Raw genomic sequence first — 26,823 nt, 5'->3', positions numbered from 1 at the left:
TTATATAATATATTTTCCCACCTTAAGATTTAAGTTTGTATACAGGATAGGATACAAAAGGTAATCACTGTTAAGAATTTACAACCACATTTTATGCTCAGCTGTTGAACCACCTGCCTGGTCAGAATGTTAATTAACAAACTCTTTCCACAGCTGTGCAGACATCCCTGATGACACTGGTTCTCAAATTAAACAAAACCGTGTTTGGCTTGTGCTCAAGAAAAATGGGTATGGCAGATATAACTAATGGAAAAGGATATGAGTAGTTTACTGGTACTAAGTACTGTGAAGCTGAAATAAAGAGAAACTAAACTATTTAAAAATAAGCTAATAGGGTCTCAATTAAGGTAATATATCACCACATACCCACCTGTTATTCTCATTTACTTTGAAAATACCAAAACAATTAAAAGTACATAAGGCCAATGTGGACTTCAAGTAAAGCACTGGGAATCAAGATTGTTTTTGTAGCTTCACAGAAAAGAATATATGGGGTCCAGAGGAGTTTCCTGTTAATAGCTTGCCTAGATGTAGGATCAAAATCCATCATCTTTGACACTGCAGAAACCCCATATCTTCTGAGTAGGGGTCTCACTTATCAAAAACAGATAACTAATGGAAGCCATATTTCAAAATGTAAAAAACACCACTAGATTTGTTATCCTTTGCAACATTCCTTTTATCAATGCTCAGCAACAAGTCTTCAGAAGCTGAACATTTTTGAAGCAGTAACGACAATGCAGTTGACAAAACAAAGCTAAGCTCAATGGTTTCCAGGAAACTGAAAGATGAAAGAATGTGGAAAGACACGGCCATATCTTCAAATGAAGAACAAGTGAACTAAAGCGAAATAGAAAACCAAAAAGAAATTCAACAAGGGGCCAGAAACCATCGTCAGATAAAATTTCAGTTGGATCGAGACTTCAGAATGCATTTTTAACATGGCATACAATATATTCCTTGGTATATTATTTCACTAAGGACATTTTTTTAAGAAGTTGGGAGGGGAAATCACATTGCAAAGCCTGTAATGATTCTCATTTATTTACAGCATAACAGTATAACTGACTTACTTTTCTTTTTAAATACTAAGAACATAAGAATGGCCATACTGGGTCAGACCAAAGGTCCATCCATCCAGTATCCCATCTACCAATAGTGACCAATGCCAGGTGTCCCAGAGGGAGTGAACCTAACACATAATGATCAAGTGATCTCTCTCCTGCCATCCATCTCCACCCTCTGATAAACAGAGGTTAGGGACACCATTCCTTACCCATCCTGGCTAATAGTCATTAATGGACTTAACCTCCATGAATTTATCTAGTTCTCTTTTAAACCCTGTTATAGTCTTAGCCTTCACAACCTCCTCAGGCAAGGAGTTCCACAGGTTGACTGTGCACAATGTAAAGAAGAACTTCCTTTTATTTGTTTTAAACTTGCTGTCCATTAATTTCATTTGGTGGCCCCTATTTCTTATATTATAGAAACAAGTAAGTAATCTTTCCTTATTCACTTTCTCCACACCACTCATGATTTTATATACCTCTATCATATCCCCTTTTAGACACCTCTTTTCCAAGCTGAAAAGTCCTAGACTCTTTAATCTCTCCTCATATGGGACCCATTCCAAACCCCTAATCTTTTTTGAGATGAGGAGACCACATCTGTACACAGTGTTCAAGATGTGGGCATACTATGGCTTTATATAATGGTAATAAGATAGAGAATAAGACGGAGACTATCTCTTTTTGAATGATTCCTAACATCTTGTTTGCTTTTTTACTGCTGCTGCACACTGCGCGGATGTCTTCAGAGAACTATCCACGATGACTCCGTCTTCAAGATCTCTTTCCTGTTCAGTTATAGCTAAATTAGCACCCACATATTTTATGTATAGCTGGGGTTATTTTTTCTAATGTGCATTACTTTACATTTATCCACATTAAATTTCATTTGCCATTTTGTTGCCCAATCACATAATAACTAAAATTATGACTCAACTTTAAGGGGCACATGTTGCTTCCCTTTGTGGGTTCAGCAGTTATCAGATCCAGGAAGATTCTACTGCATGTATATGCAAGGGTAAGGGAGGAGTTGGTGGAGGCTGTTGAGATTTTAGGTGATAACTTAGTGGTGAGCACCTAGTATTGGATGACATGGACCCCAGCTCCACTGGGTTTCCCTGTGCTCTCTCACACAGGCACGGGTCAAGGGAGATGAATAAATCCACCAGCCACAGCTCCTTGCTGAAGAGGATCACAGATCTTACTGCAAACTGGAAGGGACCCTGAAAGGTCATTGAGTCAGCCCCCTGCCTTCACTAGCAGGACCAAGTACTGATTTTGCGCCAGATCTCTAAGTGGCCCCCTCAAGGATTGAACTCACAACCCTAGATTTAGCAGACCAATGCTCAAACCACTGAGCTATCCCTTCCCGCTCACTCACCTTGTCTCTCTAATTATTTTTATAACTGTGGCAAGCCATTTCCTAACACACAGTGTAGGACTGTGCACATTCCTGCTATCTGAATTATCAATTACTTCTAATACAGACATATACCAAACAGGAATTTTATTTACTTGGGAATTTAATTTGTTATAATGCAAACAGATGTAATATCTTAATAATCAAATCAGTAATAATATCATACATTTAAAAAATGTCATTCATACAGAAAGATAAAGCCCCCTACAAGTATGCATATAAGCATCACATCCCCTACTGTTGAAATGCAGCCTCCTCTAAGGTGGAACATAGAAGTTCTTTTCAGAATACAGCCATATTACAGAACAATTTAGGGTAAAGTGAAGGAGAATACCCTATCCAAGTTCAACAGGAATTTTAAACAGAGTATCGTTACCCAAACTAGAATTTGAGTCAAGTATCAGAGGGGTAGCCATGTTAGTCTGGATCTGTAAAAAAGCAACAAAGAGTCCTGTGGCACCTTATAGACTAACAGACGCATTGGAGCATAAACTTTCGTGGGTGAACACTCACTTTGTCAGACATGTGATATACATGTGCAAATATGAGTATACATCATAGCTAACATCCCTAACTTGTGGAAAGTGCCATGAGCTCTGCCATGATACAAGCAGTCATGATCAATTTGAGGATCACACCCCCAGCTTGAGTAGACATACTCACGTCAGCTCCCATCACCTAGTGCACTAAAAATAAAATATAGCCATAGCAGCACAAACTGTGGGATGAGCTAGGGTCTTGAACAGATACATACTCAGGAAGGCTAGCCTATCCTACCATCTTGTGCTGCTGCTCAATAATGCTGGCTTGATGACAGGTGGTATGAGCATGTCTGCTCAATCTGGTAATCACACCCCCAGCTCCAAGTGTAGATGTACTCTCAATTTTACATAATATAAAAGCACTTTCAGCAGCGCAATGGTCCCTAGCCCATAACTAGGCATTGCTTACTGACTCAGAGGGAAGGGTGCCACCTATTCAATAATGAACATTTCCTGAAAAAAAATGAGCTTTCAGTGCAAAGTCTGCCATCAAATACTACCAGGGCCAAGCACTCAGTTTTGCCATGAAACTACTAGAGGAAAAGTTACAGAGCTGCTTCCCTAACTAAGGAGTTCTGCTATGCAAACTATGTCCAAAATTTTCAAACTTCGGTGCATAGGCAGCTAAGTAAACGTGGTCTGTTTTTTAGAGAGACTGAAAAGTCAGGTAACTTATATTTAGCTTCCTATATACAGACTGGATACCTGAATGTAGCCATAAATTTGAAAATTTTGGCATAAGATGTCTAGTTACTGCAGATGCCATGTCATGATAATATAGGAAAGCAATCATGTTTATTAATACAGGGATCTAAAATTAGGAGATGATTGATAATCCAAAAACTAGCAATTTACATATAACCTTAATCCTCTTGGTAGTGGATTCCTGCAATAATATTATAATGTACTCTAAGAAAGTGACACAACAAATTTGGCCAGTGCTGTGATATCATTCCAAGAAGCTTCACTTCTGAGATGTTGTTTTCTAGAATATCATTCAAAATGATAAGATAAGTGGAGTATCTTCTGAAGGTTGATGTTCTTTCAATGAAGAAATGTATACTATTTTATTTTTATTATTTCAACTACTGGGAGGGAAACGCCACCTTAATTTACATTTGGATGCTTCCATATTTTATGCAGACAACCCAGAGAGTTTATAAGATATGGTATATCCATATAATTTTGAAACTGTATATCATAATTTCTTTGTTCTTCTTTGAGTGCTTGCTCATATCCATTCCAGTAGGTGTGTGCGCGCTGCGTGCACTTTCGTCGGAGACTTTTACCCTAGCAACACTCGGCGGGCCGGCAGGTCACCCCCTGGAGTGGCGCCGCTATGGCGCCAGATATATACCCCTGCCAGCCCGTCGCTCCTCAGTTCCTTCTTACCGCCCGTGTCGGTCGTTGGAACTGTGAAGTGCAGTCTGTTTCTCCACCTCCCTAGCGATTCTCTCGTTTTTTCTGTAAATTGTGTATATAGTTGATCTCTTAACAGTAATTAGTAGTTAGTTTTATTAGTAATAGTTTTTGTAGATAGTTAGAAGGGATCGGGGGTTAGCCCCGTCCCCTACCCCGGTACCGGGCTCATGCCCGGATCACCGGGCTTCAAACCGTGTGCGACCTGCTGTAGGCCGATGCCCACAGGCGACCCGCACGACTCCTGCCTTAAGTGCTTGGGCGAATCTCACTTAACGGACAAGTGCAGGATTTGTAAGGCGTTCAAGCCCCGAACTAAGAAAGAGCGGGACGTTCGCCTGAAGCAGTTGCTGATGGAGGCAGCGTTAACTCCACCGCCCTCGGCACCGTCCGCGGTACCGGGAACAAGCACCTCCTCGGCACCGTACTGCATGCCCTCTGAGAAGACGTCGTCTCACCCGTCTCCAGCACCAGCTTCTGGTCAGCATCGCTCGCTCTCACCACGGAGCAAGAAGCGCAAGCCTCCTGCGGCCGCTATACCCGCGGCGCAGTCTGAGCGCTTAGCCAAACTAGACCGCCCGGCACTGACTCTACCTGCCGCAGCACCTATGTCTGCCGCACCGTCGATTCCGGCCTCGGAAGAGCCGTCGAGTCAGGTGCCTACCAGCTCCCCGGCACGTGCCGCGGTTGAGCTCATCGTGCCCTCCACCCCGGAGACGTTCTCCGCTGCACGAGACCTGATTGCAATGACGGAGCCTGAGCTGCCTCAACCCCCGGCGCCGCCGGTGCGGGTCCTACAATCTATTGGCAAGCCGGCCCTCGTACCTTCTTCGCCCAGCACCATGGGACTCCATCGTTCCAGGTCCCGGTCCCGGTCCCGCAGACGCTCACAGTCTCGTCATCGCTCTCGGTCCCGCGGCCGCTCACAGTCCCGGTACCGCTCCCCATCAACGTACCGGTCGTACTCGTGGTACTACTCCAGGTCCCGGTCGCCGTCCAGACATTACCGGCACCACTCCAGATCTTGGCACCACTCGCGGCACCGCACTTCCCGCAGCCGATCTCGGCATGGCGACTCTCGGCACCAGTCGACCTCCCGGCACCGCACTGGTCGTAGGTCCCGGTCACCCTCACGGCACCGGAGGGACTCCCGGTACCGTTCCCCGGCACCGCACAGGGCCGGTTCTACTGACCGCAGAGACGTTCCTCACACGGTCTCCGCCCCACCGTGGCCGTCTCGCCAGCTGACAATCTCCTCTCATGCTGACACAGCATCTTATGGAGAGTCGGACAACCAATGTCGTCATCAGTGGCCCTTTTGGACTCCGTGGGCTTACCACCAGAGCCAAGGTAGCCACCATCCGCCGCCGCACTCCACCCCCTCCGACCATCAGGCTCCAGAGTCCACGACGAGCAGATCTCCTCCAGCGAGAACGGACCAACCTCCTGCCCAGGGCATGGACCAACAGGAGCAGCCCCTGGATGCCCCACAGGACCAGGAGTCTCTCCAAGTCCCTTTGGTCCCTGGGGGTCTCTTCCTCATCTTCCCCGGATGAGGCTGTGGCGGGAACGGCAACATTAGGACCGCCCCCAATTGACCTCAGGTCTCACCAGGACCTCCTCCACCGTGTGCCTCTGAACATAAACTTGCCTGTGGAGGAAGTTCCTGAGGTGGATGACCCAGTGGTCAGTATCCTCTCGGCAGAGGCCCCAACAAGGGTGGCACTCCCCTTCATTCGCTCCATCCAGGCTCGAGCTGATACGATCTGGCAAACCCCGGCATCGGTACCTCCTACAGCAAAAGGGGTTTGAGCGTAAATATATGGTCCCGTCAAAAGGGTACGAGTACCTTTATGTTCACCCTCCTCCTTGTTCGTTGGTAGTCCAATCTGTCAACGAGCGGGAGCAACATGGCCAGCAAGCTCCTGTGCCCAAATCCAGAGAGGCCAGGCGTATGGACCTGTTGAGCAGGAAAATCTACTCTGCGGGAGGCCTCCAGCTCAGGGTGGCGAATCAACAAGCTCTCCTGAGTAGATACAATTTCAATACTTGGGAGGCAGTGGGGAAATTTGTAGAGCTTGTCCCACAGGACTCCCGCCAAGAGTTCTCAGTTCTCCTGGAGGAAGGGAAAAAGATTGCAAGGACCTCCCTCCAGGCCTCGTTGGACGCCGCGGACTCGGCGGCTAGGACTCTCGCCTCGGGGATAGCTATGAGGCGTATATCGTGGCTGCAAGCGTCAGGTCTGCCACCTGAGCTGCAGTATACTATACAGGACCTGCCCTTTGACTGTCAGGGTCTCTTCTCCCAGAAGACAGACCCTCGCCTCCAGAGTCTGAAAGACAACCGCGTGATCATGCGTTCGCTGGGAATGCACACGCCACAGACTCAGAGATGGTCCTTCCGTTCCCAACCCCAGCGATCCTACCCCCCACCTCGACCGAGACAGGACTTCTCCAGGAGGAGGGGCCGAACCTCTCGTAGGCGCCAGTCTGGCCCTCAAGGGGGTAACAATTCCGGTCCCACCAAACCACCGGCGGGACCGAAGCCTAACTTTTGAAGGTGCGCCCGAGAGCAATGTACCAATTTCCCCCCAGGATCCCGTTCAGTTCGCCAACCGCCTCGTTGCTTTCTTCCCTGCGTGGTCCCAGCTAACAACGGACCGCTGGGTCCTCAGCACGGTGGAATGTGGCTACCGTCTTCAGTTTATTTTGACCCCGCCTTCCCACCCTTCCTCCTCGTCCCTCTTCAGGGACCCCTCTCACGAGCAACTCCTTCTGCAGGAAGTTTCGAAGCTCCTCGCATTGGGAGCCATAGAAGAGGTTCCAGAGGACTTAAGAGGCAGGGGGTTCTATTTCAGATACTTCCTAATTCCCAAGGCGAAAGGCGGTCTCAGACCCATCTTGGATCTGCGAGCTCTGAACAAGTTTATCAAGAAGCTCAAGTTCCGCATGGTATCCCTGGGAAACATCCTTCCTTCCCTCGATCCCGGAGATTGGTACGCTGCTCTCGACATGAGGGAACGCGTATTTTCATATCGCGATTTACCCACCGCACAGGAGGTTTCTTCGCTTCGTGGTGAATCGTCATCACTACCAATTTGCGGTTCTTCCCTTCGGCCTTTCCTCGGCCCCTCGAGTTTTACGAAGTGTATGGCGGTAGTCGCCGCCTACCTCCGTCGCCATCAGAATTCATGTCTTTCCTTATCTCGACGACTGGCTGATTCGAGGGTCCTTCCGAGGCTCAGGTTGCCGCACATGTAGACATCATCAAAGGTCTGTTCTCCCGTCTAGGTCTAATCATCAATCTAGACAAATCCATTCTGCATCCTACGCAGAAGATAGAATTCATAGGGGCGCTGCTGGACTCCAGTCGAGCAACAGCCAGCTTGCCTCCACAGAGGTTCCAATCTATAGTCTCTCGCTCATTCAGGGGCTCCAAGCCTTCCCCAACAACCTCTGTCCGCACCGTCCCTCACCTCTACTACTCGGTCACATGGCTGCGTGCACTTTCGTGACAAAGCACGCGAGACTACGCATGCGCCCTCTGCAATCTGGCTCACCTCGGTCTATCGTCCACGCAGGGATGCCCTGGACATGATATCACAATCCCGTCGCACGTGCTGGGATCCCTCTCAATGGTGTCGAACCCTCATGTGTGTTGCCGTCGACCGATTCCCCCACTCAACCCTCGCTTCCTAAAACAGACGCTCTCTCTGGGGCGGCTCACGCTGTCCTCCTGAGTCTGTTTCCATGCCTGAATTGAAGCTCCATTATCAATGTCACGAATCAGAGCAGATGCCGCTGCGTGCCAGCCCTCCGGCAACTCTCGGCGTTGTGTGCCATTTTCATGGACAACACACGCATGCTATTACATAAACAACAAGGAGACATTGTCTTCTCCTCTGTTTGCACAATAGGGGGGGGGGCGGGGTAGGCATGCACTGCTGGGACTTTTGTATAGCCCAGCATAGACTTGTAGCCCTCCTTTCTCGGGGGTCCGGAACACCACTAGCGGACCGCCTGAGCCAGTCGTTCCTGCACACGTGGCTTATTTGTTTTCCGGAAGTGGGCATTTCCCGATCGACCTATTCGCCTCCAAGGAGAACAGGAAGATGCAGTGTTGCTGCTCCCTACAGGTCGCTCCCGGCTCTCTTCGGACGTCGTTCCTCATTCCCTGAAAAGGGCTCTCTATGCCTTTCACCCTTTCCTTAGTCCAAGGTCTTGATCAAGCTCTGCAGGTATGCTGTCCTAATCGCTCGCATGGCCAAGGCAGCACTGATACACCATGCTGCTCGATTCTGTCCCTGGCGACTCTGATAACACTGCCACTCTGCCCGGTCTTTATACACGCGACTCGCGCAGGCTCATCACCCGACCCTTCCGTCCCTGCAGCTGACGGCATGGTTCTACTTCTGTGAAACGAGTCTGATAGCGCCGATGCTTCGCCAGGTTACACGGTCCTCTTGGGAGCAGGAACCCTCCACGCGAGGCGACATATATCTTGCTAAGGGGAAGCGTTCTCTCACTGGCGTACACAGCGTTCCCGGTTACCTCACGCCGTTTCAGCCTGTTGTCTTGGACTACTTTACCTATACCTCAGGCCGAAACCTAGCCCTCTCTCGATTAGGGTGCATCTGCGCCGCATCTCCACCTTCCATGCCTGGAGACGTCCGGCGTTCCACCTTTTCTCACCCGAATATTCAAGATTCCTTAAGATTGGAGAGACTGCTACCCCCCGTTAAGCCCCTTCGCGCCTACCTGGGATCTCAACCTTGTCTATCTAGGGCTCATTGCCCTCCCCTGTCGAGCCGACTAGCACCTGTCGTGACTCTACTTGTCTGAAGACGGATATCTGGTCGCTATCACTCGAGCCAGACGGGTATCTGAGCTCCGTGCGTTGGTGGTAGACCCCCCTACGACCATCGTTTCACAAAGATAAGATGCAGCTACAATCACATCCGCTTTTCTTCAAAGGTGGTCCTGCCTTTCATATTAACAGGACTTTTTTTACTGTCCTTCTTCCCGAAGCGCACGCTCCGCTGGGACCCACAGCTACACACCCTGATGTCCGCTGGCTTCTTGCCTCTACATCCACAGGACTAAATCCTTCAGACACTCGCCCACTATTCAAGCCAGTGGCGGAGCGTATGAAAGTCGCCGTATCCTTCCAGCGGAATTTCTATGGTGAGTCCTTGTATCCCGGATGTGCTATGACTTGCTCGTCCGCTCGGCCGCCTCACCGCCCTTCTACTTGGTTCAACTCATCCGCCTTTCCTGGCCCAGTCCCTCCAGGACATTATGCTCGAGGCAGCTACTTGGTGTCCTGCTACCTTACTCCACTACGCGCTGTTGAACATCGGACAGACGAGCACTTCAGCTCAGCGGTCTTAACATTCCGCAAAGTCTCGTCCGACCCACACTAGGTAAGCTTTTTTCTATATCTGATGGATCATGAGCAAGCACTCGAAGAAGAAAAGACGGTTGTCACTTGTAACTGTTGTTCTTCGAGATGTGTTGCTCATATCCATTCCACACCCGCCCTCCTTCCCCATTGTCGGAGTAACCGGCAAGAAGGAACTAAGGAGCGACGGGTCAGCAGGGGTATATATCCGGCGCCATAGCAGCGCCACTCCAGGGGGTGACCTGCTGGCCCGCCGAGTGTTGCTAGGGTAAAAGTCTCCAACGAATGTGCACGCGGCGCGCACACACCTACTGGAATGGATATGAGCAACACATCTCGAAGAACAACAGTTACAAAGGTGAGTAACCGTCTTTTATGCTACCAGCAACAGGTGATGTAAAAGTGTAATATTTCCTTCAGAAGTAGTTTTATGAATTAAATGTTCTGATGTGGTTCTCATACTATGAAGTAAAGCTAACCTCATCATGGCTGTGGCAAATTGCTGGCACTATTATGATGGGTCCCATGCTTTCTCCTCTTGTGGGGGTTCAGGGCACCCTTTCTCACCCCTGAACTGGGGTATCAACTGTCCCACTAATGTCCCAGAAAAGGGGAGTGGAGAGAGAGGGACCGAGGCCTGCCCTCTACTCCAGGTCCCAGCCCAAGGGCCCTAGGGATTGCGGTGAATCACTTGAACTAGTGATTCCTTTCCCTAGGGTACTTCCTTCTCTGGCCCTTCAGCTTGTGGGGCTTCCTGCCCTCTCTCCACTTGGGCCAAATTTCTCCCAACCCCTTGTGTCTGTAGAGTCCCTCTGCTCTGCACAAGCCAGGTTTTCCTTTACCTAGGGTCTTGGTCTTCTGACCCACCACAGCACTTCTCCAAACTGCTCTCCTCCAAACTGTTCTTCGCTCCAACACCAAACCACGCTGCTTCAGCTCCTTCAACTGTCTGATTGAAGCAGGGGGGTTTTATCAGGTGACTGGCTTAAGGTGCTCTAATTGGCTTAATTGGTTCCAGGTGTTCTAATTCATCTGTAGCAGTCTCTCTTCCCTCTACAGGGAATAAGGCTCTCATCATCCTAAGGCTTACATATCTCCCATCTATCACTCTTCTGCTGCCCTCTGGACATGCTATATCATATATCCCCAAACACACACACCCCGCTCAACACCATGGGGTTGGGCTACTTGGGACAAGAAGCAGTGTTGTCGTGACAGGCCATCCGCATTGCCGTGTTGGCTTCCAGCCCTGTGCTGTACACGGAAATGGAAGAGTTGCAAGGATAGGAACCATCTAGTCATTCTTGCATTCTTCTCCTTGTTTCTGTGCATCCACTGGAGAGGGGCATGGTCTGTCACAAGGGTAAACCGCCACCCCAGTAGTAGTAGCGGAGAGCCTCTATGGCCCATTTTACCACCAGACATTCCTTGTCAACAACGGCATACTTTTGTTCCCTGGGGAGGAGTTGCCAGCTGAGGTACAGGATCGGGTGTTCCTCCTCCCTCACCATCTGCGAAAGGACAGCTCCTAGCCCTACCTCTGAGGCATCTGTTTGTAGGATGAATTCCTTCTCAAAGTCTGAGGCTATGAGCACTGGATGACAGCAAAGGGCTGTCCTTAAATCTGTGAATGCTCCTTCTGCCTCATCAGTTCACTTTACTATCTCAGAGCCCCGAGCTTTTATCAGGTCTGTCAACGGTCCTGTCCTTGTGGCGAAATGAGGGATGACTCTCCAATAGTACCCTACTATCCCTAGAAATGCTCTGACCTGCTTTTTGCAGACTGGTCAAGGCCAACCCTGTATTGCCTCCACTTTGTTCCACTGGGGTTTCACCAAGACTCTCCCTATTACAGACCCAAGGTATCTGGCCTCAGCTAGCCCTATCATGCACTTGGGAGGGTTGGCAGTGAGGCCAGCCTTCCGAAGGGCATCTAGCACTGCTTCTACTTTTCCCAGGTGTGTTTCCCAGTCAGGGCTACGGAGGACTATGTTGTCTAAATAGGCGGCAGCATAGTTGGCATGGGGTCACAGCAATTTGTCCATAAATCGCTGGAATGCTGCAGGGGCCCCATGGAGTCTGAAAGAGAGGAAAGTGTATTGGAACAAACCATCGGGTGTAAAGAAGGCATCCTTGGCCAGGGGAATTCGCCAAAATCCTTTTCTCAGGTCCACGGTGGTTAGGTGTCGGGCCTTGCCTAACTGATAACTAGCTGGTCGATGCATGGTATTGGATAGGCATCGAATTGGGATACTTCATTCAACTTCCGGAAGTCATTGCAAAACCTCAGGGTGCCATCAGGCTTGGGGACTAAGATGATAGGGCTGGATCACTGGCTTTGGGATTCTTCAATAGCCCCGAGTTTCAGCATCTTCTTCACTTCTGTCCTAATTTCTTCCCTTTTAAGTTCCGGTATTCGGTATGGTCTTAATGTCATTCTTACTCCAAGACTGGTAACAATATGATCTTGGATCAGTGTCGTACAGTCCGGCTGTGTACAGAACACGTCTTGGTTCTGTTGGATCATATCAATGACCTCTGTTCGCTGTTCTGGGGTTAATTTGGGGGATATCCTCACCTGCCCCTGTGGGTCATCTGGCTGGGGTGGATCTCCCTGAATGACCAAGCACATCTCTCAGTCATGCCAGGGCTTCAGTAAGTTGACGTGGTAGATCTGCTCTGGCCTTCGGCAGTCTGGTTGTCTGACCCTACAGTCCACCTCCCCAGTGGCTTCCACTATCTCATACGGCCCATGCCAGCTGGCCAGGAGTTTGCTTTCTATTGTCGGCACTAGCACCATCACCCATTCTCCCGGCTGAAATCTCTGTACTTTCACCCAACGGTTGTAATATCTCTGCTGGGCCTCTTGTGCTTTTTCCAAATGTTCTCATACTATGGGGGTCACTCGAGCTATTCACTATCTCATCCGATTACATGCTCAATGACATTCTTTCCTGGGTTAGGTTGTTCTTCCCAATCCTCCTTGGCAATATCTAATATTTTGCATGGGTGACGTCCGTATAGTAGCTCAAAGGGAGAGAAACCAGTGGACACCTGGAGAACTTCCCGTATTGCAAACATTAGGTAAGGTAGAAGGGTATCCCAGTCTTTTCTGTCCTGTGCTACCACCTTCTAGATCGTAATTTCAAGGGTACGGTTAAACCACTCAACCACGCCATCTATTTGTGTATGGTAGACTGAAGTCTGTAGGGCCTGGATACGGAGCAGGGTACATAAGTCCTTCATTATTTTCGACATGAAGAGGGTTCCTTGGTCAGTCAAGATCTCCTTAGGGATGCCCACTCTGGCAAAAACCTAGAGTAGTTATTTTGCTATTGCCTTGGATATCGGGTTTCTTAAAGGAATGGCTTCTGGGTACCATGTGGCATAGTCAAGGATGACTAGTACATTTCAGTGGCCCTGTTCCAGTCTTTCTAGCGGGCCCAGTAGATCCATCGTTATCCTCTTGAAAGGGACTTCAATAATAGGTAAAGGTACTAACTGGGCCTGCAAGTGAGGTCGAGGGCTATGCTACTGGCATTCTGGACAGAAGGCACAATAGCGTTGGACCTCTGTGCATATTTCTGGCCAGTAAAACCTTCTTAAGATTCTATTCAGTGTCTTGTCTACTCCTAGATGTCCCCCAAATAAATGACTGTGAACTAATTCTAGTACTGCCCTTGTGTGTTTCCATGGGACTAAGAGCTGCTCTATTTCTTCCCCTCGTATTTGCGCTATCCGGTACAACAGATCGTTTTTGAACACATAATATGGCCTTGGGCCTTTGGCCTTCCCTCCACAGGTACGCCATTCAATTCCACTACCTCCTCCCTCACATTCACATATAGCAGGTCATTGGCTTGGTCCTGTCCGAAATTGTCACGTGCTGGACCAATCTGACCCAATTTCAGGGGACCTATTTCAACTCCACCCCCCGGGTTGCTTCTACTTGAGCTAGGACCCACCTCCCGAGTCCTCAGTGGCCTGAATTGTTTCCTTGCCTCCTGAACGGGTTCGCCTACCAACAAGGGAGGCTTTCTGGTTCCCTGCTAGAATCCTGGTCCTTAATCTTTTATTTGCCCTCCTTTCCCACCTAGACTTTCCGGTTTTCCCAGGGGATGAAAATAACTCTGGGGCAAATCCAGCAAAAATTAGGGTAAGGCTATCTGCAGGTGCCTCAGTCTCAGTCTGGGTGTTGCTACCCTCCTCTGGCTCTACTAGGGGAACTAGGCTCTCAAACCCTGGGAAGTCTCTACCAATTAAGACCAGGTAGGGGAGTCTGGGGACCATCCCTGCAGTTACCCTGGTAGTGTTCCCCTGGATCTCAATCCGTACTGGGATTGGTGGGTAAAAATTTACGGTGCCATGAATACACGTTACCGCTGTGTTTTTTGCCCGGGTTAGTTGGTCTTGCGCCACCAACTTCAGAGACCAGAGTGACAGCACTTCCAGAATCCACTAATGCTATGGTCTCAATACCATTCATTTTTATCGACCCTGTATACCCATATGGGGTCACTGCAACCCCTACCAGGCCAATTAGGCCACATTGCTCCCCATGATCCCCCAGATTGCACCGCATAGGCTCTTCCCTGTTGGGGCATTGGGCTGCTATCCTGGGGCTTACATACCTCCCATATATCACTCTCTTGCTGCCCTCTGGCCATGCTATATCACATGGCATACACATTACTTCAGGCTGTTTCTATGTTGATAAATACTGTAAATAAATAATAGGCTCTAGTCATATAAGGTTCTATACACATACAATCCAGTCAAAGAAACACGTTTGGCATGTTACGGGGGGTTGCGTGCCATAGCAGATACCAAGAAAACACTGTGTTGTGCTGATCAAGCCTTGAAACTGAGCTATTAACATTCATAACATTCTAATGACTCAGTAGCCCATTACATTCCAAAGTGCAGTAATGTCCTGTTGTGGACCACCACACAGTGCTGCAGACATACTGCCTGCGATTATATTTGCCTTATTAGCAAGGGTCAGTGACGAGAGAGATTAATGTATGGGTCAGTGACTGGAATGAATGACATAGCATGGATTTATTTTATCAGTTCCCCAGAAGACCTAATTCAGTTAAATTGAAGATTCACAAGATTGGCTTAAACTATTTGATTAACAATTACTTACATGCTAACCACAACGTACTAAGGTGGAGGTCAACCACAGTTTAGAAATTGAATAGATGAGGAGCTAAATATGTTCTCTTGCTGAAGTGGCACATACTTGGATGGAGTCTTTGAATCTCTCATTATCTCTTTGGTTCTGATCCTATACTATTTATGTACGTAAACCTCACTGAAGTCAGTGGGAATAAAAGAGTCAATTGCCCAAGCTCACTTTGCAACACCTATTTAAAGAGTGCAAGATTAGGTTTTACAGTGTGAATTAGATGGAAGGGTTTACGGTACATATCTCAAACTGGATTAATGTTGAAAGCAAGCTTGCTAAAAAGTCATCCAAAGTTGGCAAGCAAGCAACAGCTGTTAATACAGCCTGTTGGAAGATGTAATGTTTTTTTTTTCCCTTCTCCCTTTCTTTGTTTCCTGCTGTTTAATAAGGAACTTTCCCTATTACGTAAATAAGCTCCCTTTATTTTTGCTTCTGAGAAAACTTCAAATTCAATTATTTTTCTTTATCATCTCCTCTCTTTGTGAAGGACCTTTGTACCCTCGTCCTAGGGTATGTCTAAAGTGCAACTAAAAACCTCAGGCCGGAATGTGCCAGATGACTCAGATATTCAGGCTTGGGCTGTAGACCAGGCTCTAGGAACCTGCAAATTGGGAGGATCACAGAGTTCAGGCTGTAGCCCAAGCCTGAACATCTACACCACAATTAAATAGCATCTTAGCCTGAGTCCCATGAGCCCAAGTCAGCAGGGACTGGCCACCCCCAGATGTTTAATTGCAGTGTAGACATGCCCTTAGGCTGTTTGATCCTCCTGTGTCCACACAGTCACTCTCATGGCCCATTTGTGGCATTACTACAGAAGAAGACCACAGCCATCTCTATACCCTCAATCAGTGACCATGATATGCCCATTGCTCTCTGCCTCCACTGAGAACAGAGCTCCCTTTCCTCCAAGACTTCACACAGTAATTTCCCAAATATTAGACTTTGTCCAGCTTGAACTAAACAAAATAAGTATTTGTGTCTTTTTTAGAAAATGGAAGAAAAACAAAAATAGAAAATAAAAGTTATCTTACACATTTAACATGTAATTTACTATAAAATTCTTTAAACTGGCACTAAAAAATTAAATTACTGAATATTTATATAGCTCACCTTATTCCTCAGATAGAGAATGATTTCATTCCTATAGTAACAACTATATGACAAACATACAATATCTCTAGGAGTGTGACAGATCTTCCTAAAAGGAATGTTCTCCCTTCTCCCAAGTTAAAACAGTTATGGGGGAAAAGATCATTTGATCCCAAAATTTAACCTAAAAAGTCACAAAATACATATTAACTTTTGGGAAAAAAATTTATTCAGCCCTTTGCTTGAAGACACAAATGTATAATTTATTTTCCTTTTACCCTGCATAATTCTTAAAAAAAACAAAACTTTTTATATCCATTGAAAATGAACAAAAGGGAATATATAATTGTCAAATATACTAAAATAAATCATTAACTTTCTCTAATTTTGTTTGGCTAAAAAGTACATCCTACACTTTTCTTGTACCAGTTCTCTTTTCATGTTAATTAAGAAACACATTAGCTCTGGGAAATATATTAATGTGCTGAATGCTAAATCTTTAAAAGTTCTGACTCTTGGCCCCCTACCCACTCTGCACTTCTGCAAACCTAGGGGTAGCTACCTACACAGAGGGAGGCCACTCAACATCTTATGATACTTAAATTACTGAAGATGATCTATCTAAGGCAAGTCTACACAATGCCCCTTATTATAGATGCAGCCTATACCAACAGAAGGAGGAGTTTTTCTGTTGGTACGGGAACACCACAGCCCCAGAGGATGTTGTATACATTGATACAAGCCCTGTTCCATCGGCACAGCTGTTTTGTGAAAAAACACAGGGGGGTTTGTCAGCATAGCTGGCCAATGTAGCTATGCCGATGAAACTTTTAAGTGCAGACCAAGCCTAACTATTTATGTGGCCCCCCATTACCACAATAACTGAGCATTTCACAATCTTTAAGGTATTTATCTTCAAAACATCTTTGTGAAATTGGTTAGTGCTATTATCCTCATTTTACAAATGGGGAACTGAGGCCTGGAGAAACTAAAGATAGACATTTTGAAAATCCTAAGTAATTTAGGAGCACAGTCCCTTTGAAAGTCAGTGGGACTTGTGCTCCTAAATCAATCAGGCACAGTTGAAACATCCATCCTAAATCACTTGCCCAAGGTCACAACAGGAAATCTATAAGGAAACTGAATCCAGGTTTATGAGTCTCAGACTAGCACCCTAATCATCTGACAAACTTTCCTCTTTGGAACAAACATAATGTGAGCCAAAGCAACAAAAATTGAGTAAAAAGCAATCCAGTTGTCGGACTTATTTTCAAAACAGGGCCAAAATTTCCTCTCAGTTACACCAGTGGCATTTGTGATCAGTCAGTGAGGTTGTTCCAGTTTAACTTACAGGAGGATTTAGTGCATATTAGAAGTCAAAACTTCTGCAAATTTAAACACCCTTTGTATCAAGGTCTGGCTTCTTGTTACTGCCTTGAAAGCCCTGACTAATTCTGGCCTTCTTCACTTTAGTATTGTTTTACATTACATGCAGGAGCAGATTTACCATGAAACAAACTGTGTGGTGGCACAGGGCCCCCAACAACAAAGGCCACCCCCCCAAAATGCAGCACAAATATCTGACAACCTGCCCCCAAATCCTGGCTAGCAGTGCAGCAGGGCTCAGGACACCCCCCTTACCTCATCCTGTACCCCAACCCCCTGCCCCAATCAAGGTACCTCACTTTATTTTCATTTAATCCCCTTAACTTATAATACAGGAGCAGAATGAAGAAAAAAAGAATGAAAAATGGCAGGAGTGGGACAAGAGAGCACGTTCTTTTTCTTGGCTGGGTTGTGAGAGGAGGGGGTCCAAAAATGAAGTTGCACACAAGGCACCACTAACTCTAAATCCACCACTGATCACACACCATGCCTTCTGCTCTTCCAGAGATGCCAGCCGCATCCAACCACTTGGCAGCTTCTCACACAAACATTTCTGTGGCTCCTCCTACATTGACCCCTACAGCATAGAACACTTTTGAAGGACCTACTTTTTCCATTATCCAGCTCACCTGAAGGCCACCTCTGCCTTACTGCCTTTGGGAAATTTGCTAACAACCCAGAGAAATAATTTGGAATAGTTTACCTGTCCTACTTAAATTAACAAATGTATTTATTTATTTTTAACTGAACTTACAGTATACCCCTTTTTCCTGCCTTCTGCATGTCTGTCTATCTTTAGCTTGTGAGCTCCTTAAAACAGGAAAGCACCAAGTGAACTGTGAACACGATCAGAAATAATAACACTACCAACAACTCCTCCTCCTCCTCACTAGAAAGTAGTGATCCAGGTTAAAAGTCTTGCCATCATTTTCAACAATGGCTTTCCTGTACAAACTTGTGTGTCAGATATGGTTCAAAATTGCTCTTTTCCAAGTACACAGGTTGTGTCATTATTTAGCCTGTGATGATTTGACGACAGCATGCCAGCCAGAGGGGCACATCAAGCACTTCCATCAGGTGGAGAATGCTTAGTAGAGAATACCACGGTAAGAACATTTTGTTGCTTTGTAAATTTGGGGCATAACAAATGACAACACCATTTAGCCAAATTCTTAATCAAATAGAAAAGTCTGCTCAGCCAGTTCCAGGAGTTCCATCTGTTCCACCTGAATCCAACTGGTTATATACCAATAGCAAAAATAGCTTGAAAAATTAATGATATTTATCTGCTAAGCTGTTTCCTCCAGAATTTCCCTACTGTTTCCACATTCTTTTGCCCTGGAAAATACACAGAAACAGTCTAGATCTTTAATCTTTAAGTGGGCACTAACAGAAATCTGGTCAATTGAAAAAAGATAAATTACAAGTATTTTAAGGTACCATGCTCAAACTGGCTGGAATTTTTTAGTTTTATAAACCCATTTTCTTCATTTTTAAATGTTTTTCTCTTGCTTTTTACAATATGAAAGACTGACAAAACTAAACAAGAAAACTAACTGGCCACACAGGGAAAACCATGGAACTGACTATATTCAAAAGGTTGTTAAATGCACAAAGTTGGAAACTAATACACTACTTTTCTACAATCTCTTCCAGTTACTGCTATTTAAGGTATTACTCGCAACAGTAGATAAAAGAATTTTGTATTGATGTAAACAAAAATTATTTTTATTGGGGTTTCTTTTTTACCATTCCATCAGTGGTCATCACTCATCATCATCTGTCAACTGTAGAAATGAGCCCTCTCTCTCTCCAAACTCCAGCCTCTGTATTGTTAAGCTCCATACAAGAGACAGATACAATCAGTGTCTTCATTTTAGTTTTAAAGCATAGATTACACTCAGACCATTGTCCCTGGGACAGACATTTCCAGGATGACAAGCTTATACATGAGACTTCTTGCAACAATTTTTTTCTCACTCAACTTGAGAAATGCTTGTTGAATCAACTATGCTGAAACACCTTTCAGCTAAAAAGACAAGGAGCTCTTCAGGTCAGTCAGAAACCATCTAAAATTTATTTTACAGAAATCAGTTTTCCTGCAACAAGTTGTCCATGCCGGTTTTCTCTCTGCTCAGTTTCTTGTCCACTCTGGTGCAATTGTGAATTACAATTCAGCCCTCAAGTAACAGTCTAGGAAAACACCTCCCCTTTAAGCATAAAACAAGAGTCTGAACAAAAACACACATCCAAAACTTCAAAGAAACAAGTCCTTCAGCTCTGGGCTAAAACAATAGCCCCAACATGGTCTGTCCTAGTCTACCCCCTGTTGATGCCATAACTAAAAGGGCACCTCCTCCAGAAATTCTAACTAAGAACCACTAACAACGAGTCTCCAGCCCATACTAGAATCATATTGTCCTTAACCTTCTCCTTACATTTCATCCTTCCCAGAACTTCCATGTATGATCTCTTTACAAGCCTTTTTCACAGCTCTTCATGGGCTGACAGCTTCCCTGCTTCCCACACCATGTCTAACCTCTCTCTCTAGAGTGCTTCTCCAGCAAGCATGTTCTGATGTCCACAGTTCAAGAAAGATGTTGATAATTGCACAGGGTTGAGAGAAAAGCCACAAGAAAGATTGGAAAACAGGCCTGTAGCAAGGCTGTGGGATACCCCACAGCCCCGCTGAGAGCCGAGCCTCCCCTAACACCAACGTGGGCAGAGCCACTGGGTCCTGCGCCCGCCCCTCAGAGGTCACGGCGCAGACCCGGAAGTATAAAAGCTCACCTGCACAGCTCAGTGAAGAACCAGCCGCAGCAGAGGCCAGACGTCTGCGACCGAGCTCCCTCTTGGGAGACAGCAGCAGGCTGCAGTCAGCCGGAGCTCGCATCCAGCCAGCCGAGCCTACCACTTGCCCGCTACCCTGAGGAGGACTGGCCGAGCCTGCCCCATGCCAGCTATCCCGAGGAACCGATGCTGTTCGAGACAGCCGAGGAAGCTAACACGACCCAGGTACCCTACGAGGTGGAGTGTGGAAGTAGCCCGGGGGCAGCCGACCCCATTCTGGCTGCAGCACTGCCTGAACCTATGTCAGTGTGTTGCGGCCAGGATCCCCACTGACAGCAGCGAGTCTTTGCCGCTGCTAGGGCCCCGGGCTGGGACGCAGTGGAGTAGGAGGGCCTGCATCCCCCCTGCCACCCATCCCTTGGATGGCAGATTCCTCCTTTTCCCTGGCCTGGAGAGGCTAGGACCTTCTGTTATGTAACTACTGACTCGGCCCCTGCTTAAAGGCCTGAGTCTCTGACTGTTTGTTTGCTGACCCGCCCTGACGTAGGGCCTGGGCTGTTATTGAACTGCTGACTCAGCCCCTGCCTAAGGGCCTGAGTCTCTGACTGTTTGCTGGCTGTCCCGCCCTGATCTAGGGCCTGGGCCGCCATTTGACTATTGACTCAGCCCCCGCTCCAAGGGCGTGAGCCCCTAACCGAGTCTGCGTTATTCCCCCCGACTGCAGAGCCGACGGCCAGCGAACTAGAGCGAGGCGGTGGGATACCCCACAGCCCCGCTGAGAGACGAACCGTGGCAAAGCCGCACCACAAGGCCTTACAGTGACAGACTCAAGAAACTCAATCTCTTTACTTTAAAGAAACAAAAGTGACTTGATCACAGTCCATAAGTAACTACATGGGGAAAAAAACTTTGATAATGGGTTTTACAGTCTAGCAAAGGTATAACAAGATCCATGGGTAAAAGCTGAAGCTAGATAAATTCACACTAGAAATAAGACACAAAATAGAAAGAGTCATTAATCACTGGAACAATTTACCGAGGATTGTGGTGGATTCTCCATTACTGGCAATTTTTAAAGCATGATTGGATTTTTTTCTAAAAGACATGCTCTTGTTCAAACACAAATTAATTCACGGAAGTCCTATGGTCTGTGTTACACAGGTAAGACAAGATGATCACAATGGTCCCTTCTGGCTTCATAATCTATTAATAAAAATAAGCAGCTGTTCTTCAACTCTGAGAAACTTACCCTAAACAAAATATCTGAACATTGCAGTTCACCTAGCATTAGTTTTGCTATGACAGTGCTTTCAAGCTATAACAGAAAAATGTGTCCACACATTAGAGTTAAAGGGAAAGAAGTCTTATATGTTATTTGGAAGATTCATGTGATCACCCAGGTTTGGGCTTGTTGTCAACCCTTGCTCTATGTTTTAGACATAAATACAATATATTTTGTGCTTAGAGGATCTTTGTAAATTTCATTTCTCTTTCCCCCACTTCTCTTACTCCAAAATAATTATTGTTAAGACTGAGAAATTACTCATTTTTTTTCTAAAGTGTTACTGTGTTGCAATTCACATTTTATACACTTACTAACATTTTAACTTTCTTGCCTCCTATTGGTCTTCAGGTACTGTATTGGGCTAGGTAAATAATTGTCAGTTTTAAAAAAAATCATACAAATTAAACAAAACTAGCTCACAGAGTTAATGTTAGAGCACAATGAATTATTTCAAACATGAAGAAACTACTCTAAATCCTGTAAATTATTAGAAAGTACTTCAAATATGTACTTCTTTATGTATATATAGCAGTCACTCTTGAAAGGCTTCTTCCATTTTAAAAGAGAGTTTGAGAGATATTTCCTACATATAAATGGGCAGTATCATTAGAACTGGGAATCTCTCAAAACTAGAGAAACTTGTATCATATATTTCTTCTTGTGGGGTTAATTTTATAAGCATATGTAATTTTAAGCCCCAGAACAGTTTGCAAGCTTAAACTTACAAGATTTCCCTCCAGATTTTTCAGCTGTTGATTAATCTCTTTAAGTCGGTTTTGTTGCTCACGTTGCTCATGTGTGTCTTGCAGGGCCTTCTCACCTGGAACTGCTTCCAAACTTCTATTTGCATAAGCTAGAGATTCCTGACAAAAGTAAGAATGGACACAGCTAAAACATCTTAAAATATATCCTTTAAAGCAGAAAAAAATCTAATTAGACCTTTACAGAAAAAGGTGAGAGAACATAAATATTTATGCAAAATTGGTTAGTTTCACATTTTGGTCAATGTATGTTAATAGTATTTAAATATCAAAAAGGATTTTTTTCACAAAGAGTATTAATTTACTCTGTTCAAACTTGTAAAGGAGAAGAATAAACATGCATATTGAAGATTTCCAACAGTGGAGGGAGGACTTTTCAACAGCACACAGCACTGGTCTAACTCCAGTTGACTTCAGTGGGACCAGTTAGGACAATGCTGAGTGCTTTTGAAAATCTCAGTTAAAATGTTTCTCTCCGATACGAAGCCTGAGTAAACAGCCTTTGCACAATGGATCTATGTGGGGACATGAAAGACAAAACTCATCCTCTAACCCATAGCCAAGCCATGCGGCACACGTGCAGCTGGACTGCAACCACTACTACAGAGCATAGATGTACAATTTTACAAATATTCACTAGTCTGGGACCAGATTCCAATGTTCTTACGCACAGTGAGAATTACCTTAATTATTGAAATCAACTGGACTGTTCGCGGGACCAAGGTAACATTCAATGTAAGACCAGAATGGAATCTAGCCAACTGGGAATGCTAAATATTGACAAAATCGCAAATCTACAAATGACAAAAACAGGGTTTGCCTTTGGTAACCAAGGATTCAATATAAGAATCCAAGTCACAGAGTAGTCAAAGTAAGAGCAAAAAAAATTGCCAAACTCTAATTACCTTTAACCCAAGAGAGTATGTCCAACCCTTTAAATAAAATCTTAGTCTAATTAATCACTCTTATTTTCAAAAGCAACTCATCCATTCCTGATTAACATATATTCCTCAGTAAAGGAAACTAAGTACAGGAACTCCTTACTTAACGTTGTAGTTATGTTCCTGAAAAATACGACTTTAAGCGAAACAATGTTAAGCGAATCCAATTTCCCCATAAGAATTAATGTAAATGAGGGGGTTACGTTCCAGATATTATATATATATATATATATGTATGTTATATAACACACACACACACACACACACACACAGAGTATAAATTTTAAACTAACAATACTGGTACATAGTGATGATGATTGTGAAGCTTGATTGAGGTGGAGGAGTCAGAGGGTGGGATATTTCCCAGGGAATGCCTTACTGCTAAATGAACTAGCAATTGACCCTCAAGGGCTAACTCTCACAACACTCTACAAGGCAGCAGGAAAGGAGGGAGGGCAGACAGAGACACATACCCTGTGCGTGAGAGAAAAAATGTGCATTTTCCCTTTAAGTAGCTGACCCCAGGCTTAAGTACACTGCCTTGTTAATTAAATCAGCTTGCTGAGATCGCAGCTACTGCCTAGAAGCTCCATCTCACCATTGTGTGTCTCTCCCCTGCTCTACGGAAGCTGGGGTAAGCAGGGAGCAGGAGCAGGGGGCGACACCCTGACATTAGCCCCGCTCTTCCCCCTTCCCCCGTACAGCAAACAGGAGTCTCTGGGAGCAGCTGCAAGGCAAAAGGCAGGAGCAGCACATGGCAGTGGGGGGAGGGACAGCTGCTCCACAAGGAACTTAGAGGAGTGGGGAGCTGATGGGGTGCTGCTGGTCCACCCTGGTTCCAACCACCCACCAACTAGATGCAACGGGCTGCTCTTCCTGCAAGCAGTGGACACAACAGGCGGCTGCTAAACAACGTTAGAAGGGAGCATTTCACAACTTTAAACAAGCATGTTCCCTAACTGATCAGCAACTTAATATCAAAACAACGTTAACCGGGACGACTTTAAGTGAGGAGTTCCTGTACTATACTTAACTGGAAAGAGGGACAGTTTTCTAGATTTAATGATTCAGATGAAAACTTCTCAGCATACAGGCTATAGTTTGTAAAAAGTGTGACTGTTTAAAAACAATATATTTTTTAGCCAAAATGCATATGACATATAAGTGACTTTAAGGGGCTTTAAACCATAACACCAGTGAATCATGACATATGAGTTTATTTCTCAGAGTGAGTATTTGACAGTACAAGAGCTATCACACAATGGCTCCCAGTATTACAATTCCAAGAAATCTCAAGCACAGCGGAAGAAGGTATAAGAAAAGTCATCTATTGAAGCCTGGAATCTCCTCAAACTGAACCAGCTTAACCCTCAATAGGGTGAGCTATCTTCAGCCAAATGAGAGCTCTCTTTAGTCAAGATTCTCAATAATGACCACCTATGGCTAGGTACCTAAATGCATATTTAGCTCTCTACATAAGTGGATTGAAGTCAACAGGCATGCACGATTAACAACTTTGCAGGGTAGAATACCAAGAACCTGCACGACTTATCTCTATTTCTATACATTAATTCAATATACCAGTATATCATCTTCATATTTTCAATATGAATGAAGAAGTGGCTCAAGAAACCAATAATAAATATTAAAAGTTACTCCTCTTCAGGCACAGCATTTATTAGGAGTTGATGTATGGTTTTTTTTCTCCCATGACTGCAACGTAAGAAAACCCATTTATTAGGTAAAATAGAAAAGATTGTGACAACTTTACATTTTCTTACAAATTACACCTATTTTTTCTGCAATGAAATCAAATTTCTAAATCCACCTTCATAATCTGCATACTTACAGAGATGGTGCCAGTTCTATGGGTACCATTCAGTGTGGATTATAGCTGTGATTATAATTTGTTTAGGAAAATAACTAAGTGTTACAAGATATAGAGAGAGGGAGAACACAGTTAGTGGTACTGCAAGGTCACTAAATGTTATATTATATTTCCCACTCATTTTGCTTCACTATTATTTTATTTGAAGTTTTGAGTTTATGGATAGCAGGTGGATATTTTAATATGAATTTAGACTTCAATGAATAGTGCTTAAATTGCATGAAAAGCTGCAAAAAATGTTTTTATCTCAATATGATATAGCTTTAAAAGGGTAATGATGAGAGAAGCCACTCAACTCAAAAGTTACTGGCTCCAAGTTCCATTTTTTCCCCTGCACATTGTCCCGAACAAGACTTTTTACTGGCATTGTTCCTGGTCCTGCAAACACTTAGACACATGCTTCACTTCATGCTCATGAGAAGTCCCACTGCATAAGCGCTTGGAGGAGAAATAATAGATGTGGAAGGCAACTGTGACATATTTGCATCCCCACCCCCATCATTTCACCCCATTATAGTTACTCAACGTTTGAGTCTTGTTGCTTTTCTGGTATATGCTATATGGTCCTATGAGGAAGAAGGCATATTGGTGTTACCTAAATCTACCACTTTATCCTACTCCAAACATGTCTTTAAAAACTCTGCTGTAATGCCTACCAATCCCTGCCAGCTGACAATCACTAAGCAGACAGTGAACTATGAGTCTATGACTACTGTTTAACATTTCAAAGCTGCTTGTTTCAATGTTTGCTCATGAATCCCTTCTCCTCACATCCCAAATCTATCTGTTCCAGCCACTTGTTTCTTGTCACATGTCTTTTTACTTCATTTCTGAAAAACAAGCACATATAGTCTGAATTCTCAAACAGGGCCCCTAGGCACTACCATAATACAAATAAATAAGTATAAAAATTATAAAATAGTAATAAAAGGTCAAATTATTCCAAAGCAGCATGTTTTGTTGGGAGCAGTTTCAACAGGAGAGATTAAGAATCTAACTCTATATATCCTAATGATTAAAGCACTCCCCAGGGAGGCAGGAGATTTATGTTCAAGTCCCTGCTCTGAACCTGAAGAGGGATGATTTGAACCTGGGTCTCCTACATCTTGGATGAGTGTTCTAACCACTGGATATTGGACATAAAGGCAGGGGAGTACAACCTCCTCTTCCTTCTCCTGTCTTTTGTGCAGGGTATGCATCCTCAGGGCACATACACACACCCACTTAAGAAAAATATAACAGGGAAACCATGAGTTACGGTTACATTAACAATTCTGACACATACCTTACAGTCAACTTGTATGAATACACAAAACAGACTATTTTTTCCACTGGCCAGCACAGAAATAGTCAAATATGTATTCAAACATCATTCAGATGATTATTGAAATGTTTACTATATCAAAGCCATGACATTTTGAATATTTTTAAACAATTGTAAGGGAATTAAATGTGTGTAAATTTGAGAAGTTATCAGTTAGAGGTAGAACTTATTATCTAGGTAGTTCATTAGCAAGACAGATTGAATGGATTACATGATTTGTTATTGCAGCTTAGTGAAAAAGGAATATAAACACTATGACTATTTCTCTTTAGAATTATTGTTGTGCACCAGCAGCACACACAGAACACAGAATAAAC

General features: G+C 44.9%; 1 protein-coding gene across 1 annotated transcript in view; it reads right to left on the bottom strand.

The window, feature by feature from the left end:
• FSIP1 (fibrous sheath interacting protein 1) overlaps window positions 1-26,823 on the bottom strand; it is a 182,935-nt gene that overhangs the window by 107,545 nt on the left and 48,567 nt on the right. Inside the window, exon 9 of the mRNA XM_032802557.2 lies at window positions 22,318-22,455. Coding sequence (XP_032658448.1) covers window positions 22,318-22,455 — 138 coding nt within the window. The remainder of the gene's footprint in view (window positions 1-22,317; window positions 22,456-26,823) is intronic.

The sequence above is a fragment of the Chelonoidis abingdonii genome, chromosome 4 (genome assembly GCF_003597395.2).
Source record: "Chelonoidis abingdonii isolate Lonesome George chromosome 4, CheloAbing_2.0, whole genome shotgun sequence".
Lineage (NCBI taxonomy): Eukaryota > Metazoa > Chordata > Testudines > Testudinidae > Chelonoidis > Chelonoidis abingdonii.
Note: the sequence above shows the minus strand (reverse complement) of the source record. Positions and strands in the feature narration are given on the sequence as shown.